Raw genomic sequence first — 22910 nt, forward strand, 5'->3', positions numbered from 1 at the left:
GGTTGCTGTTGTGACGCTATCCCTGGCCTGAGAACTTACACATGCTGCAGGGTGCGGCCAAGAAAAAAAAGAAAATACGCATTGAGAGGATTATAATCACAGACTAGAGAAAAGTAAGTTAGGAGTTCTTTTGACTCGGCAGGTTAAGAACCTGATGCTGTCTCTCTGAGAATGTGGGTTTGATCTCTGGCCTAAGTAGGTTAAGCATTTGGTGTTGCTGCAAGCTGCTGCATAGGTCCCAGATGTAGCCCAGATCTGGTGTTGTCATGACAGTGGCTGTGGCCTTAGCTGCAGCTCCAATTTGACCCCTAGTCTGGGAACTTCCATATGCCTAGGTGTGGCCATAAAAAGAAAAAAAAAAAAAAAAAAAAAGAACAGCTGTCTGTTGCCATTTCCACCTGAATAGATTATAATTGCATACATATGTATAAAACAAATGCTGAATCTGGTTGAATAAATATGCTGATACTTTTCCGATGGCTTGTAAATAATTTTCTGGTGAGTTATATTTATAACATAAAAGGCATGAATTTAATTTCATGTTGCAACTTCCTAATGATCCCAACTGTTGAAGAAACTACTCAGAAGAAAAGTTATTTGTACAGATTTCTTTAGAGGTATAAAATTTATATGCCATTTGAACCCAATCCGGCAGCACATTAATTATAAAATAACAATATTGGAAAACATTCAGGTGTCATTAAGATTTTTCAAGGAATTTTCTAGGAGGTAAGATTTTGAATGATTTTTTTTCTTCAAGCCTCTGTACTGCTCTGTTTTCAGTACAACAAAGTGAGAATATTGGGCCTACCCAAATGTCTGGTATCTGCAGATGCCAGGAAGGTAAAGTGGGTGTAAGTGCATATACATGCTTTGTAGAAGAGGAATGAGGCTGTAGTAAGCTGGATAACCAGGACACATGCTAAGTGCATTCTGCTCTTCAGTTTCTTCTTCCCACTGATTGTTGCTACATGATCTAGTGTACTTTGATCATCTGCTATTAGAGGAAGACTTGCAAGGTCTAATTTTTTTTTTTTTTCCTTTTTGGCTGTACCCTGGCATGAAGAAGTTCCAAGGCCGGGGATGGAACCTGTGCCACAGCAGCAACCTGGGCCATAGCAGTGACAACACAGGATCCTTAACCTTATGCACAACAAGGGAACTCCTTTTTCTTTTTTAAACAGTTGGTACTAGCATGTAACCAACAAGTCACCAGATGCAATTTAGTTAATCCAATTCTCAGGAATTAATATTGCAGGGATTGTTTTTTTTTTTTTTTTTACTATTTAAAACTACTTCCCATGCATTAAAGGATGCAAAGTAACTTTAGTAACAAGAATCAGGAGAGACTCTAGAGGTCTGCAGATAGGTTGGTGTGGTTTTTTTTTTTTTTCTATAGAAAGTTAGAAAAATCTGAAAATGTAGGATATGCACTTAGGTCTTTTTAGCTGGATCTCACTGAATTTGATTTTTTGCTTTTTTTTTTTTTTTTTTTTTTTTTTGCTTTTTTAGGGCTGCACTCTCGGCATATGGAGATTCCCAGGCTAGGGGTTGAATCGGAGCTACAGCTGCTGGCCTACACCACAGCTCACAGCAACACCGGATCCTTAACTCACTGAGCGAGGTCAGGGATTGAACCCTCAACCTCATGGTTCCTAGTCGGATTCGTTTCCACTGTGCCACAACGGGAACTCTGATCCTTATTACTTTCAAAGTGTAAATATAAATTTTATTCTAACTGGTAATACTTTGATTTCTTAGAGTTCTCTTCAAATATCTTAATATTAGAGTTGCTGTCATGGCTCAGTGGGTTTAAGAACCCAACATAGCCCGTCTCTCTGAAGATGCAGGTTTGATCCTTGGCCTTGCTCAGTGGGTTATGGATCTGGCATTGCCACAAGCTGTGGCATAAGCTGGCAGCGGCAGCTCTGACTGGACCCCCTAGCCTGGGAATTTCCATATGCTGCAAGTGCAGCTATAAAAAGAAAAAAAAAATCTTAATATTTAGAGTGTGGATATATATGAGAAAAATTTTTTTTTTAATTTTAACTTAAGGGTCTGTTCAAGCCTGCTGTCTTTTCTGTTATCAAGGACTTTAAAATACCCAGTAACACAACATTAAAAACTCCTCTGGTTGCTGTATTTGATGATTTGGACATAGAGGTAGAAGAAGAAGATGAACTTAAGGCAAGAGGTAAAGTAATTCTCCTATGTAACACTCCTTTGTATGCCACCTCTCATTTCTTTAGGAAGCTGTACAGTGTGAAAATTTCAAAATCTAGAGGTGATGAGATGATAATTGGAATAAAATTCTAATTTTATTATTTGGCCTCATAAAACTGTATTTGTGAAAAAAGTAAGCTGCCAACTGTGCATGATCCTTGCTTTTTCTGGTTTCACTTTACTAAAGCCCTCAGTTCTTAGTATAAACTATCTGTATATAATTTAGTACACATTTTTCTGTTTTATGGTTGATATAAGGAAATTTTAACTGTTTAAGTATGTATTTAAATCAATTATCTGAAAATTAACAGGTATAAGTCTGACCTCTCAGAGTTGTTTATATTGCTATTTATATTTCCATAGTGTATTTTGTGTTTCCTTAACATAGTTTGGGAACCATAATAGTTACCTAGTTACATATTTGGTAAACACTCATAAAATTGGTCTTTACATTATTGAATGATGACATGATTTTTTAAATAGGTCTTACAGGTTTGAAAAATATTGGAAATACTTGTTATATGAATGCAGCTTTGCAGGCTCTTTCTAATTGGTAAGTAGATAAATTAGTTTTGTTTTGTCAGTATAGTTTTTTAAAGTTACTCTTGGAGGAGTTCCCGTCATGGCTCAGTGGTTAACTAATCTACCTAGGAACCATGAGGTTGCGGATTCGATCCCTGGCCTTTCTTAGTGGGTTAAGGATCCGCCGTTGCTGTGAGCTGTGGTGTAGGTCACAGACGAGGCTCAGATCTGGTGTGGCTGTGGCGTAGGCCCAAGGCTACAGCTCTGATTTGACCCCTAGCCTGGGAACCTCCATATGCCGAGGGAGTGGCCCTTGAAAAGGCAAAAAAGAAAGAAAGAAAGAAAGAAATTTACTCTTGGAGTAGAAAACCATGCCACTGTAGTATGTTCAGAGAAAGAGGAGTAGTAGAGAAAAGAAATACGCGTTAATAGTAATACGGGAAAGAGTTAACAATTCTATTCAATTCTCCTAGCCAAAGGATCTCATAAATCCCTTGCTGTACCTCTTCCTTCACTCCTCTCAATACAAAGCACCCCCCTTTCTGAAATGCCCCTATTTAGAAAATTATCTGGATTATATAAAACCTAAATTGGTAAATATTCCTGAAAAATTATTTCCTCTTTCTTATTGAGTAATTTTTTTTTTCCGGTCTTTTCAGGGCTGCACGTGTGGCACATGAAAATTCCCAGGCTCGGGGTTGAATTGGAGTTGCAGCTGCTGACCTACACCACAGCCATAGCAACGTGGGATCTGAGCCACGTCTCCGACCTACACCACAGCTCACGGCAACACCAGATCCTTAACCCACTGAGACGCAACAGGAATTCCAGTTTTCTTTTTTCTTAATCCTGTGAAGTAGGGGTAGGATGGAATGTTCTGTGGATGATCACCCAGAGAAGAGAGGCGAGGTCCTAGGATCAAGTCCTGAGGAACTCTGATGTTTAGGTGTCTGGTAACAGCAGGAAGCAGTAAAGAAGAAAAAGAGTTCCTAAAAATATAAGGAAGAAAAGTAGGAAAATACATTACATTGGTCAAGAAAAGGGGGTACATCTCCTGTGATAAATGCTGCTGAGAGGGAAATGAAAGGTATTAACTGGATCTGGCAGCATGAGGACTCTGTGGTGGGTCATTTCTGATTTAAAGAAATTAATGTGGAGTTCCCATCGTGGCGCAGTGGTTAACGAATCCGACTAGGAACCGTGAGGTTGCGGGTTCAGTTCCTGCCCTTGCTCAGTGGTTTAAGGATCCGGCATTGCCGTGAGCTGTGGTGTAGGTTGCAGACGCAGCTTGGATCCTGCGTTGCTGTGGCTCTGGTGTAGGCCAGTGGCTACAGTTCCGATTGGACCCCTAGCCTGGGAACCTCCATATGCCGCGGGAGCGGCCCAAAGAAATAGCCAAAAGACAAAAAAAAAAAAAGAAATTAATGTGAAGTTGTGAAAGGGAGCAAAGAAATAATAGGTACAGGGCTCTATGTGCTGTCAGTTCAGTGAATGACTAGACATCAGTAATCAGTATGAAGCTTTGATTCCAGTCTAACATTTTTTTTTTTTTAATAGCCCACCTTTGACACAATTTTTTCTGGATTGTGGAGGACTAGCCCGAACAGATAAGAAACCAGCTATTTGTAAAAGTTATCTCAAACTGATGACAGAACTGTGGCATAAAAGCAGGTATGTACTGACCATGTTTATTTTCTTTATTATATTTTACAATGAATATCATAAATATTAAATATTTGCGGGTGCATTTATAGAGGAGGAACGGATTTGAGACATTCAGTTTGGGGCGTATTACATTTGAAATTGAACATCCAAATGGAGCATCTGGGCTGGAGATAAAATGTTGAGTTGCTAAAGTTTCTGTTACTGAAACTTTTGATTTTTTTTTTTTTTTTTTTTTTTTTTTTTTTGCCATTTCTTAGGCCGCTCCCGCAACATATGGAGGTTCTCAGGCTAGGGGTCCAATCAGAACTGTAGCCACCGGCCTGTGCCACAGCCAGAGCAATGCAGGATCCTAGCCGAGTCTGCAATCCACAGCACAGCTCATAGCAACACTGGATCCTCAACCCACTGAGCAAGGCCAGGCATCAAACCCGCTATCTCATGGTTCCTAGTAGGATTTGTTAGCCACTGAGCCACCATGGGAACTCCATGAAACTTTTGAATTTTAATTCAAGTATTCTCGTAATCCTAAAATCAGACCATAGAGATGTGTAAATTTTATTTTTCTGCTTATGTTTACTTGCTGGAAGTGTAGCATTAGAAGATAATTGTTTGCTATAATATTTTGCTATTCTGTATTAGAACAATTCAGAAAATTGCTTTTATTGGTTCCTAAGAACTGCCCAACCTTACTCCTTAGAAAGCACTCACCAAAGCTTTAATATTCTTAGATTTTTTTAGGTGGGTGGAGCCTATGCCTACGGCCTATGTTAGTTCCCAGGCTAAGGATCAAACCCATGCCACGCAGTGACCCAAGCTGCTGCATTGATGGGATCCTTAGCCCGCTGGACCACAGGAGAAATCCAACATTCTTGTATTCTTAAGTGCCTGAGTTTTTTTGTTTTTTGTTTTCCTTTTTGGCCACCCTGGGGCATATGAATTTCCCAGGCCAGGGATCAGATTCCAGCCACAGTTGCAGCCCAAGCCACAGCTGTGGCAATGCCAGATCCCTAACCCACTGTGCCGGGCCGGGGATTAAACCCTCATTCCAGTGCTCCCAAGATGCTGCCGATCCCATGATGTCACAGTGGAAATTCCCTCGGTGTCCCAGTTTTCTTTGAGACATTTGATTCTCTACTAAAGAGTATCTCTTAAGTTAAACAAAAATTTGTTATTACTGTGATTTCAGTATACTAGGTAAAAAGGATGATTTTAATGAGTTCTTTTGGGTCACATCTCTAGTACTGAAGATCCAGAATCCTCCATTGTCATTTATCCCAATCGGGTATTAGTACTGACACAAGCTCTAATGTTTTTAAGTTCCTCTCTGTACAGCCAGAACTAGAACTAATTTTAAAAAGCTAGCTAGAACTAGCTTTAACTGCTCTATATTTGCTTCTTTGCCCTGAAACTATAGTGTAAACTTAGTAGTCTTGAAGTTTTACTAAGCTTCAGAAGTGTTATAGTACAGAATTATAAGTGATTAAATCTCACATCTGGTTTGCTTTTCATTTTTGTTTTCCTTATTTGATGGCTGGTTTTACGTTTTTATTTAGATAGTGTGTAATTATCTTAATTATCCCAGGAATTTTAAGTAATTAGAAGTATTTTTGAAAAATATGTAGTAGAACACAGTCATTTCATTAGGGGGTAGAACAGTAAAGTATACTTCATCAAAAACATTAGAAATAAGCTATTTTGATGAGCCTTGAAGCATAATGTTAAGAAATTCAGAATGGTTTTTTTAAACACAGATACTTCTCAGTTTCACTCTTTGAATTCTTAATCACTGATTTCTAAAATAAAAACTAAGAATCACAAATTTCTCATTAAAAAAAATGTTTTCTTCCTCAGGCCAGGATCTGTTGTGCCTACTAATCTGTTTCAGGGAATTAAAACTGTAAATCCAACATTTCGGGGTTATTCTCAGCAAGTAAGTCTTTATTGTTTTATATTCATAATATTAATCTCTAAAACATTTGCAGAATGCTATTATGCTTTATGGTGTAAATATAGTTATTGTGGGAGTTTCCCCTGTGGTGCAGTGGGATCGGTGGCATCTCTGCAGTGCTGGCCTGGCACAGTGGGTTAAGGATCTGGTGTTGCTGAAGCTGCTGCATAGGTTGCAACTGTCACTCAGATCTGATCCCTGGCCCAGGAACTCCATATGCTGTAAGGCAGCCAAAAAAGAAAAGAAAGAATATATAGTTATTTGTATTTCTTCCTTTATGGTTTATTTTACTTTGTATATTTATTTTTGGGGGTCACCAACTATATGTATTTATTTACTAAGAATAGTAACCTCTTTAACCTCTTATTATATTTAGTTTTCTGAGGAACCTTCATACCATTATCCACAGTTGTATTTCTTTTTTTTTTTTTTTTTTGTCTTTTGTCTTGTTGTTGTTGTTGTTGCTATTTCTTGGGCCGCTCCCGCAGCATATGGAGGTTCCCAGGCTAGGGGTTGAATCGGAGCTGTAGCCACCGGCCTGCGCCAGAGCCACAGCAACTCGGGATCCGAGCCGCGTCTGCAACCTACACCACAGCTCAAGGCAACGCCGGATCGTTAACCCACTGAGCAAGGGCAGGGACCGAACCCGCAACCTCATGGTTCCTAGTCGGATTCGTTAACCACTGCGCCACGACGGGAACTCCATATTTTTTTTTTTTAATTGATACCAATAGCTGTTTCAATTATTATAACTTTATGTAATATTTTTTCATATTAATACCTGGCCCTCACGTATTTTTCTTTTTTAAAAAACAATATGTGTTAAATTTTTTTGGTGCAAATTCTTGGATCACAGAAACTGTGATTTGGTAGGTACAAAATGGAGCCTACAGATTTGTATTTCAATAAACATTCCAGGTTGATCAAGGATTTTTCTTTGAGGTATAGTACAAATTGCATAAAACTTAACTTTTTTTTTCTTTTGACTTTTGAAGACCATACCTGCAACATATGCAAGTCCCCAGGCTAGGGGTCGAATTGGAGCTATAACTGCCAGCCTACACCATAACCACAGCAACTTGAGATCTGAGCTGCACCTGTGACCTACACCACAGACTACAGCAATGCCAGATCCTTAACCCACTGAGGGAGGTCATGGATCGAACCCATGTCCTCATGGATACCAGTCGGGTTTGTTACCACTGATCCACGACGGGGTCTCCCCATAAATCTTAAATTTTAAGCCAAACTTACATTGAATTTAAGATATCTCTCTGCATTCTGATTGTCAGATGAGGCAAACCCATATTTTCTTTCTACTTTACTCTTCTAATTATTTATTTATTTAATTTTTAAACTTTTTTGTCTTTTTGCCTTTTCTAGAGCCACTCCTGCGGCATATGGAGGTTCCCAGGCTAGGGGGTCGAATCAGAGCTGTAGCCGCTGGCCTATGCCACAGCCACAGCAACACCAGATCCAAGCCGAGTCCATGACCTACACCACAGCTCAGGGCAACGCCAGGTCCTTAATCCACTGAGCAAGCCCAGGGATCGAACCCACAGCCTCATGGTTCCTAGTCAGATTCGTTAACCACTGAGCCACGACGGGAACTCCTCCAGTTTTTTAAAATGGCAGCAATACTAAAAGCTGACCTCCAGATCATCTTCAGTTTTTTAATTACTTTTATTTACATAACTTTTTTTTTTTTTTTTTTTTTTTTGGCAGAAATTCCCAGGCTAGGGATCCAACCCCCTCCGTAGCAGCAACCTAAGCCTCAGCAGTGACAATACCAGACTGTGCCACCAGGGAAATCCTACATAACTTTTTAGAACTTAGTGCTTCTTATCCCCAAATGTCTTACATTCAACAGAGTTGTATTTCCTCAGTATAATGCTATACATTTAGAAATCAGTTGCTAACCCCATTTTGTTTTCCTACGTATTAGGATGCTCAAGAATTCCTTCGATGTTTAATGGATCTGCTTCATGAAGAATTGAAAGAACAGGTCATGGAGGTAGAAGAGAATCTTCAAACTGTAACAACTGAGGAGACCATGGAAGAAGACAAAAGCCAATCAGACGTAGATTTTCAGTCCTGTGAATCTTGTAACAGCAGTGATAAAGCCGAAAATGAAAATGGCTGTAGAAGCTTTTCTGAAGATAATAATGAAACGACAATGTTGATTCAGGATGATGAGAACAATTCAGAAATATTGAAAGATTGGCAAAAAGAGAAGATGTGCAATAAGATTAATAAAGTAAATTCTGAAGGAGAATTAGATAAAGATAGAGACTCTGTGTCTGAAACAGTTGACTTGAACAGCCAGGAAACTGTCAAAGTGCAAATACACGGCAGAGCTTCAGGTGACAATTTTTAAAATTTGCAGATGACAGTGTTTCGTTTGTAGACCAAAGATGCAAAATGTGTCTGTACTTAAGATTATATTTGTAATGTTACCATTTTCTGATGAGGGGTGGGAAGGGTGGTGGAATCAGCTTGACAAGTGGCTAAAATTGGAACACATTTTTAATTTAAAAGTTAATGTTCACAATTTATATTTAACATAACAAAAATTAAATAGGATAAGCAATAGTTTTAGTTTAATATTTTTTGTGTAGTATATGGTATTATAGTTCAACCATACTAATTTAGAAAAACAGGGCATTAAGTACATGTTAGTTTTGGCTTTTTTTTTTTTAATCTCATTTTTAAAAATTTTTTACTTTTTGCTGTTTTTATCATTTCTTTTATTTTTTATTTTTTGCCTTTTTTTTTTAAAGGGCCATACCCTTGGCATACAGCGATTTCTGGGCTAGGGGCCAAGCTGGAGCTACAGCCGCTGGCCTCCACCACAGCCACAGCAATGCCAGATACAAGCTGCGTCTGTGACCTACACCACAGTTCATGGCAACACTGGATTCTTAACCCACTGAGGGAGGCCAGGGATCAAACCCTCATCCTCATGGATCCTAGTCGGGTTTGTTAACCACTGAGCCGTGAAGGGAACTCCACTTCTGGGCTTTAAAACTAGTAGAGTTTAGCAATATTTGCATATGAGTTTTGATGTCATTTAAAGCAGGCTAGGTTGGGATCTGCAAGATAGCAGAATAACCCAAATTGTAGACGATTAGATTTAGATTGCTGCCACTGACTGGAGTCATGTTAGGTACTAAGTAGTCGGTATAAGGTTACTTATTTGATTTAATGTGGTATTTAATTCTTCAAAGCACATAAATAATACCATCAAAGGTTCAGATTTTCTGATCTTAAAATAAGTGACAGGAGTTCCCATTGTAGCTCAGGAGATTAAGAACCCGACATAGTCTCTATGAGAATGTGGGTTCGATCCCTGGCCTCGCTTAATGGGTTAAGGATCCGTTGTTGCTGCAAGCTGCAGCATAAGTTGCAGATGCGTGACTATAGCGTAGGCCTGTAGCTACAGCTGTGATTCGGCTCCTAGACCAAGAACTTCCCTGTGCACCACAGGTGTGGCCATAAAAAGGAAATAATGAGGAGTTGCTGTCATGGCTCAGTGGTTAACAAATCTGACTAGCGTTCATGAGGATGCAGATTCAATCCCTGGCCTCACTCAGGGATTGTGGGTTAAGGATCTGGCGTTGCTGTGAGCTGTGGTGTAGGTTGCAGACGCAGCTCAGATCCTGCATTGCTATGGCTGTGGTGTAGGCCAGCAGCCACAGCTCTGATTCAACCCCTAGCCTGGGTACCTCCTTTTGCCTTGGGTACAGCCCTAAAAAGCAAAAAAAAAAAAAAAAAAAAAAAAAAAAGAAAGAAAAAATAAATACATAAGTGGTGGCAGACGAACATAAAAAGTTTATTTTCTGGGAGTTTCCTGGTGGCCTAGTTAAGGATCTGGCATTGTCAGTGCTGTGGCACAGGTTCGATTTGTGGTTTAGGAACTTCCACATGCTGGGTTTGGCTAAAGGAAAAAAATTATCTTCTGTAATTACTGAAGAGTAGGAACCATTAAACATATATATTGAGGTGTTTTTTTTGTTTTGTTTTTTTTTTTGTTTTTGCTTTTTCTAAGGCCGCACCCACAGCATATGGAGGTTCCCAGGCTATGGGTCCAATCGGAGCTGTAGCTGCTGGCCTATACCACAGCCACAGCAATGCAGGATCTGAGCCATGTCTGCGACCTACACCACAGCTCACGGCAACGCCACAAGGCCAGGGATCGAATCCGCAATCTCATGGTTCCTAATCGGATTCGTTAACCACTGAGCCACAATGGGAACTCCCATATATTGAGATTTTTGAATGAATCCCAGACTTTTTCTTTTTGAGGAAAAATATTTTCTTAACCACAGGAATAATTGTGGTTTATCCATGTACAGTGCATAAATCCTTTCTAGTCAGGAAAATGTGTTAGGCTCTTAAGTTACACTGACCTTAGATTTAGAAGTTTAGATATGTTTAGAAGCTGTTTAGGTGATAAATGTGAAATTTCAGTATTGAAAGACTTAGCCTAGACTTCTGTCTAGCCCTTCCTCATGTAAAGCCTGATTAAACCTGATTAAGAGACATAATTTTTTTTTTATTGTTCCATGGCAGTTTATTATTATAATTAGTAACTGATTGATGAACTAGATTAGGGTTCTGAGCTTTTACTTTTTTTTTTTTTTTTTTTCCAACCGCCTGCGGCATATGGAGGTTCCCAAGCTAGGGTTGAATCGGAGCCACAGCCACAGCAACACAGGATCCAAGCCACATCTGCAACCTACATCACAGCTCATGGCAATGCGGGATTCCTGATCCACTGAGTGAGGCCAGGGATTGAACCCACATCCTCTTGCACGCTAGTTGGTTTCCTCTGCGCCACAATGGGAACTCCCCTGAGCTTTTACTTTTTTTAAAGATCTGATTGAAAAATGTGACAAAGGCCATATGTGCCACGAAAAACCTAAAATTTCTACTGTCTGGTCTTTTACAGGAAACATTTGCCAATCCTTGGCCTAAATCACATTAACTTTATTCCCTCCAAAAGGCCTAGAGTGAGTCTCCTCCTCTCTCTTCCCTCAATATTATTATGCAGTCTGCTTTTAGTTATGGTTGAGATAATGAGTAATAAAAACAATTTATTTTGCATTATCTGGAAAAAATCCCTGAAATCATTGTCTCAGGGTCTCTTATGAATAGTTGTCTTTTCTTCATTTAGTTACTTTTTGAGCAGTGTCTTGGCCTAGACCGTATGTTATGTACTAGGGATTCAGCAGCAAACTATCAAGATAACTCTAATAGAGCTTATATTCTTCTTGATTCATAATTTAATTCTAAAAAAGGTGTTTTTTTGGAGTTCACTTGTGGTGCAGTAGGTTAAAGATCCAGCATTGTTTTTACAATGTCATGGGTCGCTGCTGTGGTGTGGGTTTGATCCCTGCCCTCCCCCAAAGGTGTTTTTCTGACAAAAGGGTTTATTTTCTTCTATCACAGAAAAAAATAATTTATACTTTTTTTTTTTTAACTACTTTTTTATGTCTGAATGTCTTTTTCTTTTTTTGTTTTTCCACCTGTGGCATGTGGAATAATTTATACTTTTTTTTTTTTTTTTACTACTTTTTTATGTCTGAATGTCTTTTCTTTTTCTTTTTGTTTTTTGTTTTTCCACCTGTGGCATGTGTAAGTTCCCAGGCTAGGAATCGGACTGCAGCTGCCGGCCTGCACCACAGCCACAGCCACAGCAATGCCAAATCCTGCCACCAAGACCACTGCTCACAGCAACACTGGATCCTTAACCCATTGAATAGGGCCAAGGATCAAACCCGAATCCTCATGGATGCTAGTCAGGTGTGTTACACTGAGCCACAACAGAAACTCCCTAAATTGCCTTTTAGATTTTGATTACCGTTTGTTTGAGAGAATAATCTCTTTTTCTCCCATGTGGTTTTTTAACTTAAAAGGTGTCCTAAATAGCTCTTGGTTTTTAAATACTAAATTAGGACAAATATGATCCTCTTTGGCTTTATATATCCATTGCACACTTTCTGAATTGCCTACAAAGTAATGTGTTATAAACATTAATTGAGTTCTTGGGGGGAAATCACTGTTACTTCTCCTTAGCAAGCCTATTATCTGTCAAGTATTTCACTAACATATATTAATGTGAATTGTGTTCAAAATCTCAAATGAAGAAAATTTTAAATTAACATTATTTGACAGGTGGAATAATTTTACTATTTAAGGTAATAATACAAATTTTAAATATTACAGAATATATTACTGATGTCCATTTGAATGACCTGTCTACACCACAGATCCTCCCATCAAATGAAGGTGTTAATCCACGTTTATCAGCAAGCCCTCCTAAATCAGGCAATTTGTGGCCAGGATTGGCACCCACACACAAAAAAGGTAGAAGTTTCAGTTATTCAGATTCCTTTGCTTTGATAATTTAAATTGTTGATTATGAAATATTATTCAAGCTTTTAAAATTGACAACACTGCTGTACAGCACAGGGAACTATATCACTTGTGATGGTACATGATACAGGATAATGTGAGAAAAAGAATATACATACATATATATATATACATATATATATATATATATATATGACTGGGTCACTTTGCTGTACAGTAGAAATTGACAGAATACTATAAATCAACTATAATGGAAAAATAAAAAATCATAAAAATTAAAAACAAATGGAAGTAAAAATTTTTTTGAAATAAAACCGACAACATAGTTTTACACAATCGTGATTTAAAATTTTTTTGTGTGTGTGGCACAAATTTACATACAACAGAATTTACTCTTTTGGTGTAGAGTTCTGAATTTTAACACATGCATAGATTCTTATTACTACCACCGCAAATGATGTAGAACATTCCAACACCCCAAAGAATTCTCTTTTACTACCCCTTTGTGATTAGACCATCCTACTAGCCCTACCTAAGCCCTGGCCCTGTTGATTTGTTCTTTATTCCTATTGTTTTACTTTTTCCAGAATGTCATATAAGTGGAATCATACAGTATGTAGACTTTTGAAACTGCCATCTTTCAGTTAGTGTAATGCATTTGAGATATAGTCACATTGCATGTCTGAATAGTTTTTTTTTTTTAATTACTGAGTAGTATTTCATCATATGCCTATACTACTATTTATGTATTCACTCACTGAAGGATATTTGAATTTTTTTCCAGTTTTTGGCAATTATGAATAATGTTGCTATAAATATTTGTATACAGGTTTTTGTATGAACATAAATTTTGTTTAGGGTAAACACCTAGGTGTGGGGTTATTAGGTTTTATGGTAGTTTTATAGTCACTTAATATATTGTTTTTTGGAGTGGCTGTATCATTTTACATTCTGACCATTTGTGCATGAGCATTCCAGTATTATAAAATATGAACTATAAAACTCTGATAAGAGTCTTCATGACCTCATGTTAGAATTCTTTCAAGACATCAGTGACAACAAAAGCATGATCCATAAGAGAAAAAATTAAAATCTTCCTTGGTAAAAGACACTGTTAAGAGAATGAAAAGATAAGATTGGGAGACAGTATTTGCAAATCACATAACTGATAAACAGCTTGTATCCAGAATATATAAAGAACTCTCAAAACTTAATAGAATCCTTTCTTCAAATAAAGCATTAGTTGGAAGCAAAAACAAATAAATAAAAGCAAAACTATTCCGTTTGTAGTCAAGATGAGGAGGTTGAACACTTTCTCTTTCATCATGGTTTCTCTTGGGAATGTGCTTTTTGTTTGTTTGTCTTAAGGTATTGCATTTGACAAGTGTTTTGACAAATTTCTTTAGCATAGTAAATTTGGCTGTTAAAGATTCCGGGAAAAAAAAAAATGGTAAAGGAACTACTTTGATTAAAAAAAAAAATTTTTTTTTCTGTATTTGTTTTTCAATTCTAGCTCAATCTGCATCATCTCCAAAGAGAAAAAAACAGCACAAGAAATACCGAAGTGTTATTTCAGACATATTTGATGGAACAATCATTAGTTCAGTGCAGTGTCTGACTTGTGATAGGGTGAGTATGAGGGAAATTTCCATCAAATGCTTTTTAAAAAAATTTGACAAAATGGTGTGAAAAGTGAATTCCTTCTCCTTGCTATTGATGATTATACATGTATTTTTTAGGTTTACATAAGTATAAATTGATTCTAGGTGTAGAACTTGTTTTTTGGAAGTAATAGCAACACACTTTTTTAGGGATAGATCTTGATTTGTCATTTGACAGCTGTGCATTAGCAGGAAGAGTTAACTCAGTGCTTCATCTCTGTTCACATATAAAGGAGATAATGTTGCTCAGTAACAAGAATTGGTAACACAAGCTTATTCTCCCAAGGCTGGTGTAATTAGTATGCTGGGAAACTGTTATTGTTCACAGGCACAAGGCTGTGCATATGTCTTTTGGATTTGGTGGTATGGCTTGTAAATATTTTCCCACGTTAAGATTAGGGCTCAGATCACAAAAATAGTATCAGATTCATACACAAGAGTGTGTATTAAAGCCATCATGAGATCTCCTAATACCTCATGATTACTGCATTTCTTTGAGGTTTTCATAAGAATGGTTTTACTTCGGTACAGTGATAAATACAATTCAAATGAATGTAGAATGACGTATCTCAAAAAACCCCAAAGTAAGTTTTCAATTAGTGTGTTAGAATCTTAAGTCAAATCTAAGGGCTTTCAGTAGGGTCATTTTACTATAGACTATTTTGCTATTTAAATATTTAGATGGGATTGTCCTGAAATGTTTTCAGCCACACCTGCAGCATGTGGAAGTTCCCAGGCCAGGGATTGAATCCGAGGCACAGCAGCAACCCAAGCCACTGCAATGACAACACTGGATCCTGAACCTGCTGTGCCACAAGAGAACTCCTACATTTTGTTTTTAAGACTACATTTAAAAACTATCATCAGGAGTTCTCGTCGTGGCACAGTGGTTAACGAATCCGACTAGGAACCATGAGGTTGCAGGTTCGATTCCTACCCTTGCTCAGTAGGTGAAGGATCCGACGTTGCTGTGAGCTGTGGTGTAGGTCGCAGACGTGGCTCGGATCCCGCGTTGCTATGGCTCTGGCGTAGGCTGACAGCTCCAGCTCCAGTTGGATCCCTAGCCTGGGAACCTCCATATGCCGAGGGAGCGGCCCAAGAAATGGCAAAAAGACCAAAAAAACCAAAAAACAATAAAACAAAACAGCTATCATCAAGCTTCAGTGGCTGAATGTGAGGTACTTCTCTTTGGTTCATTGTCCTCAGCTAATGGGGACAATAGTAGTTCCCTCATATGGTTTATGTGAAGATTAAATTTAGAACAGCACCTGGTACAGAGCAATTTTGCTTTTGTTATTATTATCTTTGCTATTGTTAATTACTATAAAAGCAGTTTGATTTTTTTGTTTTTTCTTATAGTTTGCTTTGATCTTTGCAATCTAGAATCTATCCTCAAATGTTTGTGCTGGATTATTTTCATCCTGTTCTTAAAACAAAACAATTTTAGGTGTCTGTAACCCTCGAGACCTTTCAAGATCTATCCTTGCCTATCCCTGGCAAGGAAGACCTTGCTAAGCTGCATTCATCAAGTCATCCAACGTCTATAGTCAAAGCAGGATCATGTGGTGAAGCATATGCTCCACAAGGGTGGATAGCTTTTTTCATGGAATATGTGAAGAGGTATGTATGTATTTTGTTTGTATTAATTGATTGTTAAAACCGCTGTTTCTGCTGTACTGGCAGAACATTTCCTTCTTTTTTTTTTTTCTGTCAATAATGTTTCAGGTTTGTTGTCTCATGTGTCCCTAGCTGGTTTTGGGGTCCAGTAGTAACCTTGCAAGATTGTCTTGCTGCCTTCTTCGCCAGAGATGAACTAAAAGGTAAGAAATAAGAAATAGTTTTCATCTATGACTAAACTGTTGTGGGTTATCTAAAATGCTACTAGGGCTAAATATAAAATGTATTCATAAAAGCTAAGTTTCCTGGCAGCCTAAATAGTACTTGCCCATATTGCCACAGTGCCAATTTCTACCATAGCAATATAAATATAAATACTATAAATCATATCCTAAAACAATTTATACAAATTCCTATAGTACTAGACAATATGGTATTTGAAGTGGCTTAAATCTGCTCTGGGATTCAAAGAAAAGAAAATTCAGCCAATATAAAACACTGGCTTCTATATCTGGATTGGTCTGTGAATTCCTCCCAAGTATTTAAGGTTCTTCACTACTTTTATGTGTCAGCATCTTGCTTCGACATATAACAGGCAGTCAGTAGATTTTGTTCAGTGAATAAATGGACAGGTAGGCCTTCAGGGTCAAAAAGAGAGGGAAGTGAAGGGTGTTGTAGGCAGGATAAGCATCATGCCCTGACTCTTGAGCAGAGACTGAAAAAAGTCAGCCTTGTGTTGCTGTGCTCCAAGGTCAGCATGTGGCAAACTTGAAGAATTGCAGAACAAAAAAAAAAAAAAAAAACAACTTGCTTTTAATTTGAGAGGAATGACCAGATCTGTTCTATTTTCAGGTGACAATATGTACAGTTGTGAAAAATGCAAAAAGTAAGTGTTGTTGGCAGTGCTTTTAATTGCACATTTTGTATTTTATTTTTTTCTTTTTTTGGCTGCCCTGAGGCATATATAGTTTCCTGCCAGGGATCAGATCCGAGCTGCAGTTGCACCCTAAGCCAAAGCAATGCCAGATCCTTAACCCACTGTAATGGGCTGGGGATCAAAACTGCATCCCAGCGCTCTTAAGATGCTGCCAATCCCGTTGCACCACAGCAGAAAGTACACATTTTGTATCTTAAGTGGTTGTTTTCTTGTTATTTGAATTGGGCATATGGGATTAATTTCCCACTTTACTTAGAAAAATTAAGGCCGGGAAGCTTTGTCTTAGTGAAAAATAAAGAATCCGGTTATTCTGTAAAACAAATCAGATAAAAAAACATTTAACAAATTTGATAGGACTAGCTAAGATGGGAAAGTGTATTTTGAGATATAAGTATGTAAGTTTGCATAAAACATATTCCAAGTATGTTGTAAATATGGACTACGTCATATAATATACATTTTCATTACATAGATTAATTTTGTCATCATAAGTATAGCAGTATTCTCATACAGGTTACCATGCTAACAGGCTAGATTTACAAAGTGAAAGTGACTATAAAGGTACATAGTTTCAAATCTGTGTAAAATTCAGAAAGGTTATACCATCTCTAATGTTACCTGCTGTATAAGAGCAGAATAAGAAGACAGTTAAGAAAAGTTTGATTTTGTCACTAGCTGTCTTTTTCTTTTTCTTTTCTTTTCGGCTGTTTCTTTGGCATGTGTTAGTTCCCCTGGGCCAGGGATTTCATCTGTGCCACAGCAGTGACAATGTTGGGTCCTGAACCTGCTAGGCCACCAGAGAGCTCCACCTTTTTCCATCTTGCAGCAAGTTCAGGCTTTTGGATTGTTTGTTTTGCCCGGTGGCATGTGGAAGTTTCCAGGCCAGGGATTGAACCCACACCACTGCAGTGACAATGCCAGATCCTTAACCTGTTGTACCACGAGGAAATTCCAAGTTCAGGCTCCAAAGTCTTCTTGGTGATGAGTTTGAAAAGAAAAGTAAATGGAGAACTGAAAGCAAGTATGTTTGAGGTAGAATGAACTGGAAAATTTTTCTGAATCTAATAGAAAAATAATAGCCTTCTAATAAGATCTAGAATCTTGGGGTTCCTATTGTGGTTCAGCAGTTTAAGAACCCAGCATAGTGTCTGTGAGGATGCAGGTTCGATCTTTGGCCTCGCTCAGAGGATTAAGGATCTGGTGTAGCCGCAGCTACAGCTTAGTTCACAGCTGTGGCTAGGATCTGATCCCAGGCCCAGGAGCTCTATATGCCACAGGATGGCCAAATAAAAAAAAGAACTTGCATCTACCCTAAAATCCGAAGTAGAGGTCTGTCAAATGTGTATTATTATTGGTAATTACTAATTTTTAATTATTAAAAATTACTTATCTCAAATTATTTGTTTCTATATTTAAGAAGAAAGGTCATAGGGAGTTCTCTGGTGGTCTAGTGTTTAGGACTTGGTTCTTTCACTGCTATAGCCTGGGTTTGATCCCTGGTCTGGGAACAGATACCACATAAAGCCGCTACATAGAGCAGCCAAAAAAAATTTTGTATATACATACAAAAATTTTGTATACACACACACACACGTGTGTGTGTGTGTGTTTAATTGACCTGACTCAGCCAATTCTATGAAATTGGGTTTGTTTTTTTTTTTAAACCCAGTTTTACTTGATATCTGAATGTTATAAAGGTATAGCCAGGCCATAGATAGTAGACTATTTTCATCAAAGAATTATATAACTCCCTACATTTTTATTACTGAAAATCTTAAATTTTTAATTTGGCTGTGCCTACAGCATGTGCAGTTCCCAGGCCAGGGATCGCACCTGCACCACAGCAGCAACCAGAGACACTGCAGTGACAACACTGGATCCTTAACATGCATGCTAGGCAAACTCCCCTAATGATCTTTTTTTTTTTTTTTTGCCTTTTTAGGGTCGCACTTGTGGCACATGGAAGTTCCCAGGCGAGGGGTTGAATTGCAGCTACAGCTGCCAGCCTGTGCCACAGCTACAGCAATGTCAGATCTGAGCTGCATCTTCGACCCTACACCACAGCTCACAGCAACACTGGATCCTTAGCACACTGAGCAAGGCGAGGGATCCAACCCGCATCTTCATGGATTTGTTACTTCTGAGCCGTGATGGAAACTCCTCCCCTAATAATCTTAATTTATATGACTTTTTACAGTAAGGGATTCCAGGGTTTTATTAGTATATACATTTTTAAATTAGTAGCATATAAGACAGTAGTGAGCACTTTTTGTCTGATATCTTTGCGTTTTCTAAAAGGTTTTACTATATATTTGAAAATACTAAAGGTTTTGTAGATGCATATGGGAAAAAGTTTATTAAAATTGGTTTCCTTGTTTTACCCCTTAGGTTGAGGAATGGAGTAAAGTTTTGTAAAGTACAGAAGTTTCCTGAGGTATGGGCTTTATCACAATTCAGTTTATTTTGTGTGGTAGGAATATAAGGCATTAACATAACACAGTGTAGTAAATTTTTTTATCATTGGTTGAAGAATAGAATGGTTCCATTGGCCAGTTGCTGTCTTTATTAAGATTATCCATTTTTTAAATGCCGAGTTGCATATTAAGTAAGTGCCTTTACCAGTAAAACTGTATTGAACATGGTTTAATCCAACACTGTAGGGTCTTGCAGGTATAAAGTATAAAATTGGAAAAGCCAGTAGATACGAACTTAGAAAGTACTATGTTTCATCATTTCCACATTGTAACATCTCTGGAATCAGGTTATCAGAATCGAAGGATAATGTTTAATTTTGACCATATGTATATTTAATAGACTCCTTTATTTAGTGTATAAAACAATAGAATTTTAAATAATCCTACCTTTCTCTTTTAAAAAGATTTTGTGCATCCATCTTAAAAGATTCAGACATGAATTGATGTTTTCCACCAAAATCAGTACCCATGTTTCATTTCCATTGGAAGGCCTGGATCTTCAGCCATTTCTTGCTAAAGATAGTCCAACTCAAATTGTTACCTATGATCTCCTGTCAGTCATTTGTCACCATGGAACTGCAAGTAGTAAGTATAAAAGTTTGACATGTTTTTAGATTTTAAAAAAAGGTAAACGTCGGAGTTCCTGTTGTGGCTCAGAGGGTTAAGGACCCAGTGTTGTCTCTGGGAAAATGCGGGTTCAGTTCCTGGCCTCGCTCAGTGGGTTGAGGATCTGGTATTGCTGTAAGCTGCAGTGAAGGTCTCAGATGTTTAGGTCTCAGCTGCAGCTCTAATTCAGCCTCTAGCCCAGGAACTTTCATATGCTGCAAGTACAGCTGTAAAAATAAAAAAATAAAAACTTTTTTAGAAAGGTAAACATCTGAACTGATCTTTAAATAAGGCTGATTGAGCAAAAGAAAAAAAATGTAAAGGTAGGTTTTTATTGTTTATTTTTATTTTATTTTGGTTATTGAAAACATGTCAGTAGTTCCTCCCCTGGCACAGGGGATTAAGAATCTGACTGTAGCAGCTCAAGTTGCTGTGGATGCATGGGTACAATTCCCCATTGGGTGCAGTGGATTAAGGATGTCGACACAGCAGTGGCATAGGTTGCACCTGCAGCTCAGATTCAGTCCTAGAACTTCCATTTACCATGGGTGCAGCCAAAAAAAAGAAAAGAAAACTATCGAAATTTTAGGAAGTTGAATACTTTTACTCTGAAGTTTGAAATGCTGAAAATTATAGTTTGTGTAAAGTTAAATAATGACTTTAACCTGATTGTTTTTACACTGGGCTTTTGTTTGTTTAGTTTTGTTACAGCCCCACCCATAGCATATAAAAGTTCCTGGGCCAGGGATTGAATCTGGACTGCAGCTGTGGCAACACTGGATCTTTAACCCACTTTGCTGGTCAGGGATCGAACCCATGCTTCTGCAGTGATCCCAGCTGCTGCAGTTGGATTCTCTTACCCACTGTACCACAGTGGGAACTCCTACACTGGATTTTTTAAAATGAGGTTCTTTGTCCTGATTTTCCTTTCCTCTGGTGGTGGTGGTGGGGATACATATTGGAATAAAATACGAACAAAGTTCTTGCTATATCTCAATATCTGCCAGGAACCGAGGATATAAAAGTAGTTTTATGTTCCATTCTTGTGTTAATTTTTTTAAGATTTTTGTTTTTTCTATTGTAGTTGATTTACAATGTTATGTCAATTTTCTGCTACACAGCAAAATGACCCAGTTTTATACATACATACATGTGTGCATACACACACACACACACATTCTTTTTCTCACATTATCCATCATATTCCATCACAAGTGACTAGGTAGAGTTCCCTGTGCTATACATCTGAATCTCATTGCTTATCCCCTGCAAATGCAATAGTTTGCATCTTCTAACCCCAAACTCCCAGTCCATCCCACTCCTTCCCCCTCCCCCCTCAGCAACCGCAAGTCTGTTCTCCAAGTCCATGAGTTTGTTTCTTTTCCGTAGAGAGGCTCATTTGTGCCATATTCTAGATTCCAGATATAAGTGATATCATATGGTAGTTCTCTTTTTAACTTCACTTCACTTAGTTTGAGAGTTTCTAGTTCCATCCATGTTAGTGCAGATAGCATTATTTTGTTTTTTTATGGCTGAGTAGTATTCCATTGTGTGTATATACCACATCTTCTTAATCCATTCATCTGTCTATGGACATTTAGGTTGTTTCCATGTCTTGTCTGTTGTGCTTGTCTGTTAGTGCTGCTATGAACATACTGGTGCATGTATCTTTTTCAATGAAAGTTTTGTCCAGATATGTGCCCAAGAGTGGAATTGCTGGGTCACGTGATAGTTCTATATTTAGTGTTCTGATGTACTTCCATACTGTTTTCCATGGTGGTTGTAGCAATTTATATTCCCACTAACAGTGAAAGAGGATACCCTTTTCTCCACACCCTCCCCAGCATTTGTGATTTGTTGACTTATTAATAATGGCCATTCTGACTGGTGTGAGGTGGCACCTCATTGTAGTTTTGATTTGCATTTCTCTAATAAATAGTGATGTTGAGCATATTCTCATGTGCCTGTTGGCCATCTGTATATCTTCTTCAGAGAAATATCTGTTCAGTTCTTCTGCCCATTTTTTGATTGGGTTGTTAGTTTTTTTGCTATTGAATTGTGTAAGTTGTTTGTATATTTTAGAGATTAAGCCCTGTCAGTTGCATCCTTTGAAACTGTTTTCTCCCATTCCGTATGTAGGTTGTCTTTTTGTTGTTTTTATGGTTTCCTTTGCTGTGCAAAGCTTGTCAGTTTGATTATGTCCCATTGGTTTATTTTTGTTTTTATTTCTGTTGTCTTAAGAGACTGACCTAAGAAAACATTTATATAGTTGATGTCAGAGAATGTTTTGCCTATGTTCTCTTCTAGGAGTTTTATGTTGCCTTGTGTTATGTTTAAGTTTTTAATCCATTTTGAGTTTATTTTTGTGCATGGTGTGAGGAGTGCTCTAGTTTCATTTCTTTCGTTGATTTTGTATTACTCAAATTATTTAAATTCTTTCTGCTTAAATTCAGGTGGACACTATATTGCCTACTGCCGAAACAATTTAAATAATCTCTGGTATGAATTCGATGATCAGAGTGTCACTGAAGTTTCAGAATCTACTGTACAAAATGCAGAAGCTTATGTTCTTTTCTACAGGTGAGACAGTAACTCTCAAGGGCAGGCTATTTTGACAAATATGAAAGAACATTTCAGATTAAGCTTAATGGTGACTTTAAGACTTTCAAAATGGATTACTGAGTAAAGGTTAGAAATTATTTTAATCTTATCTCATTATTTAAGTAGAATAAAGTGAAAGGTTGCATGCAGAATGATCAGTTGTTAAGAAATACATTAAATCATTTAGTCGAAGAGCCAAGAATATATTTTGTTTTAGAAAGATTGGTTTTCATTTAAAAAAAAAAAAGTTAGGCACCGACAGTAGGAATTAAGTATCA

At 37.8% G+C, this 22910-nt stretch overlaps 1 protein-coding gene across 24 annotated transcripts in view; it reads left to right on the forward strand.

Annotated features, from left to right (window-relative positions):
* USP33 (ubiquitin specific peptidase 33) overlaps window positions 1–22910 on the forward strand; it is a 65542-nt gene that overhangs the window by 24973 nt on the left and 17659 nt on the right. For 5 of the 24 annotated variants that reach the window (XR_014807917.1, XM_084964608.1, XM_084964617.1 and 2 more), the window contains 13 exons: window positions 2092–2194; window positions 2707–2776; window positions 4303–4416; window positions 6262–6340; window positions 8304–8721; window positions 12587–12727; window positions 14250–14365; window positions 15845–16017; window positions 16123–16217; window positions 16867–16900; window positions 19340–19385; window positions 19830–20010; window positions 22485–22611. Coding sequence is in view for 23 of the 24 variants with exons in the window: in XM_084964608.1 (XP_084820734.1) it covers window positions 2092–2194; window positions 2707–2776; window positions 4303–4416; window positions 6262–6340; window positions 8304–8721; window positions 12587–12727; window positions 14250–14365; window positions 15845–16017; window positions 16123–16217; window positions 16867–16900; window positions 19340–19385; window positions 19830–20010; window positions 22485–22611 (1697 nt within the window). In the remaining variant the exon portion in view is untranslated. Of the gene's footprint in view, window positions 1–2055; window positions 2195–2706; window positions 2777–4302; window positions 4417–6261; window positions 6341–8303; window positions 8722–12586; window positions 12728–14249; window positions 14366–15844; window positions 16018–16122; window positions 16218–16866; window positions 16901–19339; window positions 19386–19829; window positions 20011–22484; window positions 22612–22910 lie in introns of all 24 variants that reach the window. The other 19 variants (XM_084964605.1, XM_084964604.1, XM_084964615.1 and 16 more) reach the window with 7 other exon arrangements.

The sequence above is a fragment of the Sus scrofa genome, chromosome 6, assembly GCF_054392235.1.
Source record: "Sus scrofa isolate SSC_HxYL_T2T_F1_AM1 chromosome 6, Sscrofa_HxYL_maternal_Yorkshire_Landrace_v2.0, whole genome shotgun sequence".
NCBI classification, from domain to species: domain Eukaryota; kingdom Metazoa; phylum Chordata; class Mammalia; order Artiodactyla; family Suidae; genus Sus; species Sus scrofa.